General features: G+C 34.6%; 1 protein-coding gene across 3 annotated transcripts in view; it reads left to right on the forward strand.

Moving 5' to 3' along the window:
• Positions 1–13,771, forward strand: part of Nckap5 (NCK associated protein 5) — a 786,161-nt gene that overhangs the window by 243,243 nt on the left and 529,147 nt on the right. For all 3 annotated transcript variants that reach the window (XM_048345601.1, XM_048345602.1, XM_048345603.1), the window contains one exon: positions 7,047–7,120. In XM_048345601.1, the coding sequence (XP_048201558.1) occupies positions 7,047–7,120 (74 nt within the window). The remainder of the gene's footprint in view (positions 1–7,046; positions 7,121–13,771) is intronic.

Genomic DNA, 13,771 nt, shown 5'->3' on the forward strand with positions numbered 1-13,771 from the left:
AGATTTTGAAGGGCATTGGTAATAATAGGCTCAGAAGCAGTGATATATTGTAGTGAGTGAAATGGCATTTTGTGATCCAATATCTGGGTGGAAGAAAATGTGTGGAAGTACAGTACATGGATGCAACAGATCTATCAGTCAGTTCCTGCAGTCTGTTGATGTAATACTGGCATTTGGATTAGTCCTTGAACTTTCCATGGTCAAATTACTTCACATATTAGCTGGGGACCTAACTGAGGCTTTCCACTTATGTAAATTTCTGCCAATACTTTTCCAAGCAAGGCAAGAATGGAGGTGGGAATGGATATGCCACTAATTATGTCATTTATACTTTAGTGGTGACTTTTTTACACAATCCACTGCCATGCTGACAAATGACAAGTTACTAACTTGTGGAACTGAGAGACAGATTGAATTATTTTTATGTCTAACTCAGGCATGGAGAAAATATCCTAGCAAAATTAAAGTAAATGGACTTTTGTATTTACCTAGATAAAACCAATATTTGAGGAAATAATATGAGCTGCTTAGAAATACAATAATCAGTTCTTTTTCACTTAACATCAACAATAGTTTACTCAAGAAAGAAACATTTTAGGGGTAGCAATTTTATTAAATTTAATATAATTAAAAAGTGCTTACTTATATTGATGTTGGGGAGTATAAAATAGGCAAAACGTATTTTGAAAAGTTGGTGGCACATCCAAAATGATCTTTTATAAAATCCAGATAGATATGAGTTCACTTTCAGAGTGTGATCTAGCATAGAAATAAATATTGGGCTATCTGTATTATTGATAGTAGGTAAAGCTACAGTAGATGGTGGATTTTTTTTTTAGTAGAAAGATAGTCTAGAATCAAACCTTCTGCAATAGGGCCAGAAGAAGGAAAGAAGAAAATGATTATCTCAGAATAATATGAGATATTTCCACGGAATGCCATGAGGGAAAGATGAGTTGAAATGTCAAGTACTGTGGGAGCTGATCATAAGATACAGACCAAGTGAGAGTCCAGCTTTGGAAAGCTATCTATGGCTCTACTATAAAAGCTACGTTGGAATTTGCAGTGGAAGCAAGCTTGCAAATTGCTTGAATGGAAAAGGAATTAAAGATGACAAATGGAGGAATAATGAAGGCGGAATTAATCTGTTAAAGCTGAGGCTCCTGAATTGATTTGTTTGTGGTTCTTAGTATATAAAGATGTTTCCTTGGAAAATTTCTGTTGGCACAGATGCCAGTTACAATTGAGATACCTTTCTATTTATTACCTTGTCTATCTAATTCCCCAAGAGGATACATTTAGTGTTTTTACAATTGCTTTGCAGGTGTAACCTTTTCATTAAGATGACATTTTTTTTTTGAGTGCAGCATTACATGTAATGGTAGTTAGTTGATTCCTAATTGTGGAAATTTTTGTATCTAATAACATTTCTGTTGCTTTGAACATCTGGCCTTCTCCTTGTTGTTTCTTTGCCAAAAGTGGATTGGGAATTCTACATTAATAGTCACAAAAATGCTGGCAGGATTTCACAAGCTCTGCTACCATAAGTTATGTTGATTATTTGGAGGGATTTTTGAGTCTGTAAGTTTCATAGGCGAATATATTTTAAACTCCACTTCAAATAAATGAGATCTTAGAATCATCATATTATTAAGATTCATTTATAATTGGCCTCCTTCAGAGCTGACCTATTTCAGACAATAAGAGTTTCACATTAAGGGCTACACAGATATATAATATTGAGTATACCTATAAACACATAATCACTTTAAATACTTTATATTAATTTCCCTAAAACACTTGCATTAAAGAAAGGAAAGGCAAACTTCCTAAAATATATCTCTAAAATGATTCTAATTTGCATAAGTGTTAACCGAGGAACAGATGTCTCTTAAATGCTGTACCTTTGGGAAAAAATAATTAAAATCCTGTATAAATGTAATTTGATATTACTTGGTATTTTTCATCTCCTTAATCCTAAGTGGAGAAATCGTTATTAAAATGATAGTAAGGACAAGTAGAAAGAAGGATTATTGTGTCAAATTCCAGCTAAGATTTACAATAATATAAAGAAAATAACTTATTGTAGTATTCTTAATCTAATTTTCTAAAATTTCATTATAGTCCAACTTTTGTGAGCCTTAGTTTTTGTTGCTGGATTTTTTTTCCAAGTCACACTCTACACTTTTTAAACGAGTGTAGTGACCATATAGCATTTAAAACAATAAAAACAGAAAATTACACAGAAAAAAAACTTGAGTTGATCCCTAATTTTGCATATACTATTTACTTTTGTAACTCGTTCCTGTAGCTTGTCTAAATGGTGAAACAAGGCAATGCAGCCCTGCATCCTGCTTCCACTTAAATTATACCATTTTTATTTTTATTAGATATGCTTTATCGTAATTTTCTAAGAATAATAAAATTAGCTGAGTGCCAGTGGCTCACTCCTATAATCCTATCTACTCAGGAGACTGAGATCTGAGCATCATGGCTTCAAGCCAGCCCAGGCAAGAAAGTCTGTAAGACCCTTATTTCTAATTAACTACAAGAAAACCAAAAGTAGCACTGTGGCTCAAGTGATAGAGCTCTACTCTTGAGCTGAAGTGCTTAGGGACAGTGCCCAGATCCAGAGTGCAAGCTCCATGACCAATACACACACACACACACACACACACACACACACACACACACAGAGGAATTATAAAATTGTTCAAATAAATAAAATAGGCTTTATTTTAATCATTCTTACAATTTTAGAGAGTCAGATACACCTGGGTTTTCCAAATTGCCAACTAATATATTATACATCATTTGCTCTAACATGACAATTTCCGCAGGTTAATTTCTAGACACAAACATCTGGATGTTTTCAGTTCACAGTGTGTCTTAGCAAAATGCTTCTTCCAATTGTAGAAATGTAGGCAAAACATGCCCTTGTGTTTAAACATGTATTATCGACTCAAGAATTGAAAATAATTTTTGTCTCCACTTATAGAGAGTTTTGTCTGTTTTTCTTCTGGTCCTCCTTCTGCCCATCAGATATTTTACACAGTCTTCCTGGAATATTTATTTTCATCTACTAAATTATATTATTTTATTTAGTTTTGTTTATTAAATTATTTTATCTTATTAAAGACTAAGTTATTTATATACTGATTTTTTTAATTATTTGGCTGCCTTTATTTGAACTTTCCCTGTATATTATGATCTCCATATTCACTGATTACATATTATGGGTATCAATATACATATACACATATGAAATTCTTTTTGTTACAGTACTGGAATTAAACCCAGTGCCTTGTGCATGCTAGGCAAACAGTGTACTGAATGATACTCTGAGCCTTGGCTTGTATTTTTTTCACTCATTCTTTAACTATTTGATAGATGCCAAGATACCCTTAGCATACACATGTGTCTTTTAATGTTTCATTAAAGAAACAGTTACTGTGTTTTCTGAAGAAATAAACACTTGAAAATGTCTTTCTATTGCTTTTTTATACTTGATTAGAAATATGTTTAGTTTCAGTGGAAATCTGGAATGGTCAGAAGTACACAGCTAACACTTTATAATCTTGGCTGATAACCTGCTTAGGCACTTATTGCTGATTTGCATTCACTATTTTTTGTCAACTCCTATAATAATGAAATAGGTTTGTTTTTCCATGATCTCTACTTAGAATATATTGTGATGACCCCTTTCAGTCTATGTAATCAGTGACTTAAAAAAATCCTGAAATGTGTTATGAATTATCCTACTTTTTGCATTCTAAAAGTTCTCAAATACCCAAACAGCTGAAATTACTAGGCAAACTATATTTTCTGGTTTTATATCAACTATCTGTCCATTTTTATCTTTATCCTTTATTTTTTGTCATTTTATTCATTTTTATCATAAAGGTAATGTACAGTGCGGTTACAGTTACATAAATAAAAGAATGAGTACATTTCATTTTGAATAGTGTCACCCTCTCCCCCTTTTCCTTTCAGTTTTCTCCTTCCTGACCCCATTTAATTCTTTTTATTTTAAAGGTGCTGGCATTTAAACGTAAGGCCTCAAGCCTGCTAAGCAAGAGTTCTGTTGTCGAACCATCCCTCTAGTCCTTTTCTGTACTGGTTAGTTTTGTCTGGAGGGGGGAAAAAAAACCTGGGAGAAGTAGTAGTTTAGTTCTGTATACCAATCTGTTGTGCTCCTTTCTCTAAAGTACCACTTCAGGAGCCATCTCTTAATCAAAATCGCAATTACAAGGACAAATAGGTTTCATTTCTGTTACTACAGTTTATCTTGTTCTAATTCTCAGACTCTGATCTTTATTAAAATTTTATTTCATTTTATTATCCGTGCTGTTTGTCTTGTTACCTTCTTGAATCCAATTCTGTGTATTAACCTCAGCGGATTAAAGACTTTCTACACATGTATCAGAGACAAGATCTTTCTAGAAAGTCCTTACTAAACACATGGAGGCTGTATAAACAATATCTACTGGTTTTCTTATAAATCACTGAGTCCTGTACTCTAATAGGACTGCAGATTATGTTGTTTCTCTTATCCTGTAGGACTTTTTTCATGTATTCAATAGTGTATTTTTTCAGTTTATTCTGTAATGCTCCATCCTGAATTATTCTTTTGCTCTATACCTTTGGCATTTTGGAATACTGAATCTCTGTGCCTTCATAACTTAAATATCATTTATTCCTCTGATAAGAGGGATAAAGAGTTAAGGTTTAGAGGATTTAATCATTTGCCTCAGTTAGCTTTATTTAGTACAACCTAAAGTCTGTGTTTGATTGTATTCACTGTAACTTTCAGTTTTGACATCTAACTTGAGCTTGTCAGAATGGGTAAGATAACCAATGCTTCTACTTTTTGAAGTTGGAATTGGTTATTATTTTTAGGAAGTTGTATGAAGCAGCTTCAATAGCTTTAAATTGCTTTCTAGAGCTTGTGCAAGATTTGGCTCTTGTCTATTTCTTTCTTTCTTTCTTTCTTTTTTTTTTTTTTTTGCCAGTCCTGGGGCTTGGACTTAGGGCCTGAGCACTGTCCCTGGCTTCCTTTTGCTCAAGGCTAGCACTCTGCCACTTGAGCCACAGCGCCACTTCTGGCCATTTTCTGTATATGTGGTGCTGGGGAATCGAACCCAGGGCCTCATGTATATGAGGCAGGCACTCTTGCCACTAGGCCATATCCCCAGCCCTCTTGTCTATTTCTAACTGCATCTTGAACTCTACACTTCCAAATTCTTGTTTCCAGCCCCTTACTACCACCTTGTTTTTCTGTTCTTCAACTTGGACATTCCCGTATGCTGATTCTTTTGCCTGCAATGCTTTGACCTCTTTTGTCTCTCTTAGCTACCTCCTGCCTAGACTTCTGTTATTTGTCTTTTAAGATGACTTTATGTGAAGTAGCTGTACCTCTTACTTATCTTTTGATAAACTTTTTATTTCCTCATAGAATACACCTGATTAAAACTCAGTCCATTCATTTGTTTGTCTTCTTTGGCTGAACATAAACTCCTTGAGGTTATAGCTTTCTCCCTCATAGTACTATGTCTGTAGAACTTAGAGTAGCACTAGGCTATTTAAAGAGTTGTCCAAATAATGAATGAATGAATTGAAGAACTGTTTCACTTAGGAACAGTGTCTTTACATGCTTTGCAGTTGAACATATTTGATAATTCATGTTTATGGCAATATTGCACATTCTAGATCATAGTTTAGATTCAATTAAGACATTTGAAGTTATAGCCATGTACATTATAATTTCATGTGACAGCAGAGATTTCTGTTTCACGCTTAAAAGGTCAAGTTGTCTTATTTGAGAAATTATTCGACAGTCATCTGAAAATGAATATTTATTCAATAGGCATACAATGCTTCAGCTAATTATAACAGCTTTTAATGTCTTGGAATCACAACTTTTTAACTAGACAAAGACTTACTACACCTTGAGTTGTATACTTACTATAGATTCCTTCATGATTATATGGGCAAATCCAGGATTAGAAGCTCAAGGATTGGGCCCTTCGGAACTGAATATATTAGATCAACCCCTAGATGTCCCTTGATCACTTCCAATACTGAATATTCCTGTAGATGCGATAGATTATGTGTAATAGTTAATAATATGTATTTCAGAAAGAGAAATATCAGTATTCATTGAAGCTCCTAGTTTATTTCAAATCTGTAAAAATGATACTCTGGTTTCCTAAGAGCTTCACTGTTGAGATTATTGAACACTGCTCCATTTTAGGCATTGAGGGGGAAAGCAACAACATATTCAGAAGGAAGCAGTGTTTTGAAAGTTTTGCATACTATATTTACAATTGAACCTCTATTGTGTATGAGTCTCAATATTCAGAAATCACCAAATTAGATTTCTGATAGTGTGTGTTTTAAATAAAATATGCTATGATTTACAAAAATAAATTTACTTGCACATTTATGTAGAACAAGATACACTTTATTTTTGCTGTGCTCTTACAAGCCAAAGATTTATCTTCTAATACCAACAAAGAGTAAACACAGTTTTTTGTTTATTTATCAATATGAAGGAAAGTGAATATCCTTCAGTGTTCACAAATATCCAGTGAATGCAATGGCTGTAAAAAGAATTCTTATACAGGTTGAAAATATTTAACTTGAAAATGACTTATAAGACTAATAAAATTGTATCTTTACTTTATTCTTCTTCAACAGTCAGCATCAATATTGTCTCACTTACTGTTATCTACTAGAGCACATGACTATAGTGTAGCTTACTATGAAATTTAGGCTTTTCTGTAAATTAGATGATTTTTGTGTTAACAAAGTAAATCTCTAGTTCTTTGTGGTGACTTTTTAATATAAGTAATCACAACATATGGAAAAATAGTATGCAACCTCAAATGATTATGCTTGTAAACCTAGAATCAGAGACTCCTAGAACCAGGAGGAACTTAGGTATTATCTGGCCAAAAATATCCCTTGTTGTAGAAATAGGTATAGAGTCTTAAACCTGGTGACTATTGTAATGGGGTTTTATTTCTCTAATTCTGTATGTGCAGGAATACATGGATTCCAATAAATACATTGAGCATCTTCTAACTCAACTCGAGGAACAACACAGAAGTCTATGGCGGTGAGTTAAATTCCTGTGCTTTCTTTGGGTGCTCAGGAAACAATCTATGTTATGTAGTTATAATCTTGGTCATCGATCAGGAATTGGAAAAAGATGTCTCCTACGTGGTGCCAGCAGGAATCACAAAAGCTCCTTGCAGAATGCCATTCCTTTAATTAAAGTAAAGGAACAGTGCCAAAAATTGCCCTTGAGTCTAGGATCTACTCATAGGCAGATACTCCTTATTTTAGGAAGGTAAAAAGTCTGAAACTTGTCAATTACAGAAATGTGCTCGGGCCACCTGGCCACACTTACAATGTGGAAGAAATTAAAGCACTAATTCTCTGAACATTGCCTGCTTAAAAATTAAGTTTTACTCTAAGTTTTAGCACATTTCAGTTTCAGGAGTCTACTTCTTATTTGTAATAAAGAGGAAGGTTTTAGGGACACTGATGTGTAGTTTGCCAATATTTAATTTTCCCTCTTAAATGCTATATTCTGGTTTTAGGTAAGGAATGATACCTGAAGAGATTTGTGCAAGCACACTGGAAATACGAATTGGTTACATAAAAGTTGAATTCCAAAGCCACTTATTTTTTCTCCCAGAGCCTCCTAGAAAGAAAGTGATTGTGATGTCATTAATTTTGGAGAGTCTTGTGGTTGTGTTGATTATTTGTGCCATTATGGAGTTCAAATTTCTATAGTTCTTAATTTTAATTAATATTCTAATATTTAATTTTATGATTCCTCACATTATGTGGAATTGTTTCCTGTGATTACTTTATGTAATCAAAAGTCAGAATGCACCTAAAGTTTGTTTGTTTACTGTAATCTCTTGTTGGGAGGTGATCTCTTTACACAGAGATGGAAGGGAAGATAAACATTCACTGACCATTTGGCTTAATTGTAAAATCTCTTCTAAACCCCTCAGCTCTGAGCTTGGTACTGTCTGTAAATCATTGTAACACATTCTAAATCCTGGAGATTCATCTTTTCTCAGTAGTTCTAGTTCTTTGTTAAGGTGTGATGAATTTTACTCATAAATAGTTTTACTCAAAATTTTTGTGCTAGACTGTAGTGTAAGATACAAATCTGGTCACTATAGCAAAACACACTCTGCTTCCACACATATAAAACAACTGGCAGAGAGTTCAGGCTGTTGGATCATTCCATTATCTCTTTGTGGCTACCTAATAATCTACAGATGACTCCACTCTCATTTTTGGCAATGCTGAGAAATGTTGTTTTTTTTGTTTGTTTGTTTTTTGCCAGTCCTGTACGTTGAACTCAGGGCCTGAGCACTGTCCCTGCCTTCTTTTTGCTCAAGGCTAGCACTCTACCACTTGAGCCACAGCGCCACTTCTGGCCGTTTTCTACATATGTGGTGCTGGGAATCGAACATAGGGCTTCATGTATACGAGGCAAGCACTCTTGCCACTAGGCTATATTCCCATTCCATTCGTAAGGAAATGGAAGGACTTGAAAAAAATTATACTAAGTGAAGTGAGCCAGACCCAAAGAAACATGGACTCTATGGTCTCCCTCATATGGAATAATTAGCACAGGTTTAGGCTAGTCACCGCAGAGGATCACAAGAGCCTAATAGCTATGCCCTGATGGACGCATAAGATGATGCTAAGTGAAATGAACTCCATGTTATGGAAATGACTGTTATATCACTATTGTAAATATTGTAATGTCAACATGACATGTGAAACTGTAGCTTCTATTGTTGATGATCGTCTTGTATCTCCTTCTTGAGGTTGTACCTGTACTATCACTATATCTCATCTGAGTACATTGGATACTGTATATACTGGTATTAGAACTAGGGAAGTGAAAGTGAATATCAAAATCAAGAGACAAAGGATAAAAAGACAAATGACACCAAAAGCAATACTTGCAAAACCATTTGGTGTAAACCAACTGAACAATTCATGGGGGGGGGAGGAAAAGGGTGAGCAGGAGGGGGGAATGAGGGAGGAGGTAACAAACAGTACAAGAAATGTACCCAAGGCCTAATGTATGAAACTTTAACCTCTCTGTACATCACTTTGACAATAAATTTAAAAAAAAACTGGCAGAAAAATAGCAAGAATAATCTTTCATTTTAAGTGTATTTACCACAACAAACACATTCTCACACACACACACTTGCACATACACACACACACAGAGGTTATTTTTATATTGACTGATACAATATCTGCAAGACACTTTGAAAGCTAAACCTGGTTTTGATCATTTTCTTTTGTTAGCTAGTGTATAAGAAAATCATCTATGCATGCGGTGACATAATTTTAATTACAATGTCTCATAGTTTTAGAAACTGAAAGATTAAATTATATTTGAACCCCTTGTATAGAATGTTTTATTTACCCTGTCTTTCAAGAAACTACACAAAAAGTCTTGAATGCTGTCTGATGAATGAAGTTTAGGGTTTAATTTGGCTAGTAACGATAGCTGAAGCATGTCATTGTGGAGGAGTAATGGTTTTATGGACTCTGAACCAGCCAAAACCTGCAAGGAAAAGACTATTTTCTCTGCTTTCTTGAGATAGCTAATAAAAAGCCTTTTGGTCTTCACAGATATGATTAAATTAAGATCCCATTTCAGGCACAGACTTACCCTAACAAAGTAAGAGGGAGCTTAGAATTTTGTGTGCAATCACTTCCATTTTCCTTCAGAAATGGAGCTATTATTGGTCAAGAAGCAAAGCCTTATATATGGTTTCAGGATCTAATTTCTAAAAAGCCCTATTTGAATAACAATAGGACAAAATAATGACATTTGAATAATCGGAATAACTACCAATGAGGATATAGAAATGGATAGTATTGAAAAGAAACTGAAAACCAATAATAGCAGATTATATATAATTTGTTGAATCATGAAATTACAGTTGATTATATTTTGCAAACCAAATCTAACTTGACTGTGTGATGGCTATTTCAATATCATAGCTACAATTGTAGCCACATTGTTTTTGGTAAAGATTATGTGAATGACAGTGAGCAGTGTAGAAATGTTTTCTGGTTAGTATTAAGGTGTTTTTTTTTCATTCTTCTTATTATTAAGTAGTTACACAAGGGATTTACAAGTCCAGGTTATGAGTACAGTGCTTCTTAGTCAATGTCACCCGTTCTCTCATTCTATCCCATTTCCCTCCTCCCATCTCTTCCCACAAGTTAAAGAGTTCATTTTTACATAGTATACACTGAATACAATTACTGCACTTGTTCACCCCTTCTCCCTCCATTCAAGTGCCCACTCCTTGCCTCCTCCAAAGTAAATGTGTTTACACTTACTGGCATTTGTTTTAAGAAACAGTTATTCTGACTGGGGTGAGATGGAATCTCAATGTTGTTTTGATTTGCATTTCTTTTATGGCCAGTGATGTAGAGCACTTTTTCATATGTCTCTTGGCCATTCTCATTTCCTCATCAGAGAAGTCTCTTTTTAAGTCTTTAGCCCACTTTTTGAGGGGGCTATTGGTTCTTTGCAGTTTTGTTTTGGAAGAATGTAATTTTTTTAGTTCTGCATATATTTTAGATATGAGGCCTTTGTCCGTTGTATGGCCAGTCCTATATCAAGAAAACTAACAATGACAAATGTTGGAGGGGATGTGGCCAAAAGGGAACCCTAGTTCATTGTTGGTGGGAATGTAAACTGGTTCAGCCACTCTGGAAAGCAGTATGGAGATTCCTCAGAAGGCTAAGCATAGAGCTCCCCTATGACCCAGCAGCCCCAATTTTGGGTATCTATCCAAAAGACCACAAACAAGAACACACTAAAGCCACCAGCACAACAATGTTTATCACAGCGCAATTTGTCATAGCTAGAATTTGGAACCAACCCAGATGCCCCTCAGTAGATGAATGGATCAGAAGAATGTGGTACATGTACACAATGGAATTTTATGCCTCTATCAGAAAGAATGACATTGCCCTATTTGTAAGGAAATGGAAGGACTTAGAAAAAATTATATTAAGTGAAGTGAGCCAGACCCAAAGAAACATGGACTCTATGGTCTCCCTCATAGGGAATAATTAGCACAGGTTTAGGCTAGTCACAACAGAGGATCACAAGAACCCAATAGCTATACCCTTATGAACACAAAAGATGATGCTCAGTGAAATGAACTCCATGTTATGGATACGAGTGATATATCACTGTTGTAATTACTTTCAACATGTGATGTGAAACCGTAGCTTCTATTGTTGATGATCCTCTAGTATCCCCTTTCTGTGGTTGTACCTGCACTATCTCTGTATCTTATCTGCGTACATTGGAAACCGTGTATACAGGTAACTGGATTCTGGAACAGGTAACGTGTATTCCGGAAACTGAAAGGGAATACCAAATTGAGAGACACGGGGTTAAAAAAGACAAATGATTACAAAAGCAGTACTTGCAAAACTGTTTAGTGTAAATCTACTGAACAACTCATGGGGGGAAAGGGAAAAGGGGAGGTGGGAGGGGGGAATGAGGGAGGAGGTAACTAACAGTACAAGAAATGTATCCAATGCCTAACATATGAAACTGTAACCGCTCTGTATATCAGTTTGACAACAAATAAATAAATAAAAGTGAAAAATAAATAAATTTTATTAAAAAAAGAAACAGTTATTCTGCTGTTCAGAGGAGTTATGCTTTTATGTTCAAAGTAGAGTGTATGATGTATGAATGTTCATGGGAGTAACGTGTTGCACACACAGCACATCTGGATTGCCTGAAGTTACACAAATATTCTCATATATTGGTATGGACTCTTCTGAGTTTACCATACTTTAGATTTGTGGTTCCTGTATTTACATGGAGTGGGCTAGTTGTCATTGCTGCTAGTATAATATGAACTGGTGGACTTAAGTTTTTACTTTAACTTCCAACTCAACAGACAAGTTTTGATTATACTTTGTTTTTCCATTAATTGTGATCCTTATTTTATGGACATCAGCATTTATGCTTGAGCAAAAGTATAGTTTATTCTTATTGCCACTTAGTGAATGATAAAAGAGTTGAACATGTGGTAGAGGAATGGGTAGAAGCATTTTGACAAGTATCCTTATCTCCACAGAAGAGGTACTAGTCTTTAGATTTTAGTTGTTTCTTATAACATAACCATCTGTGTTGACATAAAAATATATTGTAATCTCACTCAAAATAACTGGTTATTTTGGGCACCCTGTTTAGTATTCTACTGAAATAGACCTATCATCTACGTCTGAGATTTCAAATTGCAAAGGAATTTGTGGAGTTCAAATATAGCTGTTCAGCAGTGAGCAGTCATTTAGTTCCACTCTCTTAGATATCAACAAATTCTTTTGGAAGAGATAAACGTCTTTGAATTTATTTTAAGAAATTAATGGAGTCAGAATGTAGAAGTAACTCTATGCTCAGTAAGATTTACATTTGTTTCAATTTTCTATGTATCTCCCTGATTGTATTAGAAAAATAAGTATATAATAGTTTTGAAATGCAATATTTATTTGTTCCAATATGAAATTTTGCACTAATAAGAGATAATTTTTGTACTATAATTTTTATAATATCTGGTACTATTTTCTATTTTGTTACATGTATCTGTAACTGGCAATGATGGACATAAGAAACAATTGCAGAAAATGTCTTTTTCCTGACATTTAATAAAAATATTTATCTATATACAGCCTGAAATTAGGAGTTTAAGAACAAGCACAAACTGTTTTAAAGGAAAAATAAAAGCAGTGAATATTTATGGCATTTAATATATTCTTTGTACATTGCATGTGAAATTATGTATGAAAAAATAGAAGTAGCATGACACCATAGTAATAATAAAAAGAGGACTAGATTAAAAGTTATGGGGTGCTCTGACAAAAGTAGCTGTTGAAGTAGATCTCAGACTAAGTTTCCTTGTCTGGAAAAGAAGGTATTAATACTGATACTTAAGATGGCTGAGCCCTGTGGTTATATGGAAAATAATGTGTAGAATAGGATATTGCAGCTACAGAACATAGACTGATATGTTTTTATAAAACTTGAATATTGTTCAATAATACTTCATAATATATATAGAATAGAAAATTTCAAAGCGCACATTACTAGAAACATAATCAAATGTTCCAACAGTTTTTTCAGTAACAACCAGCTATTAGGATGTTAATTTAATTGGGGGCAGTGATGCCCAATACCTAAAAATTAATAAAGACAAAGAGAATCTACATGCCCCAAACCATATGCCCATCTGATGAATGCAGAGTAACAGCTACCTGCGCAGATATTCTGGATGACCCAAGATCCATCTGATCCATATCTAGACTAGGCTTCCTCAACAGAGTCAGTGTTGCTATTTGAAACTCAGTATTTTATTGTTAATATTGTTGTTGTTAAAGAATTGTGGTTGTCTTGTCCATTGTAAGATGTTTGGGATCATCTCTAGCTTTTACTCACTGCCTACCAGTGATATCTGCCAGTAGTGACAATCAAAAATGTTTCCAGACATTTTCCAACTTTTCATCAAAGGGCCAAATTATCTCTTCTCTCTTTAGAGAACCAGTGTTCATCAACGCAAACATTTCCCTAAGTATATTTCTTTTTTTTTTTTTTTTGGCCAGTCCTGGGCCTTGGACTCAGGGTCTGAGCACTGTCCCTGGCTTCTTCCCGCTCAAGGCTAGCACTCTGCCACTTGAG

Source organism: Perognathus longimembris, chromosome 4 (genome assembly GCF_023159225.1).
Source record: "Perognathus longimembris pacificus isolate PPM17 chromosome 4, ASM2315922v1, whole genome shotgun sequence".
Taxonomy (NCBI): domain Eukaryota; kingdom Metazoa; phylum Chordata; class Mammalia; order Rodentia; family Heteromyidae; genus Perognathus; species Perognathus longimembris.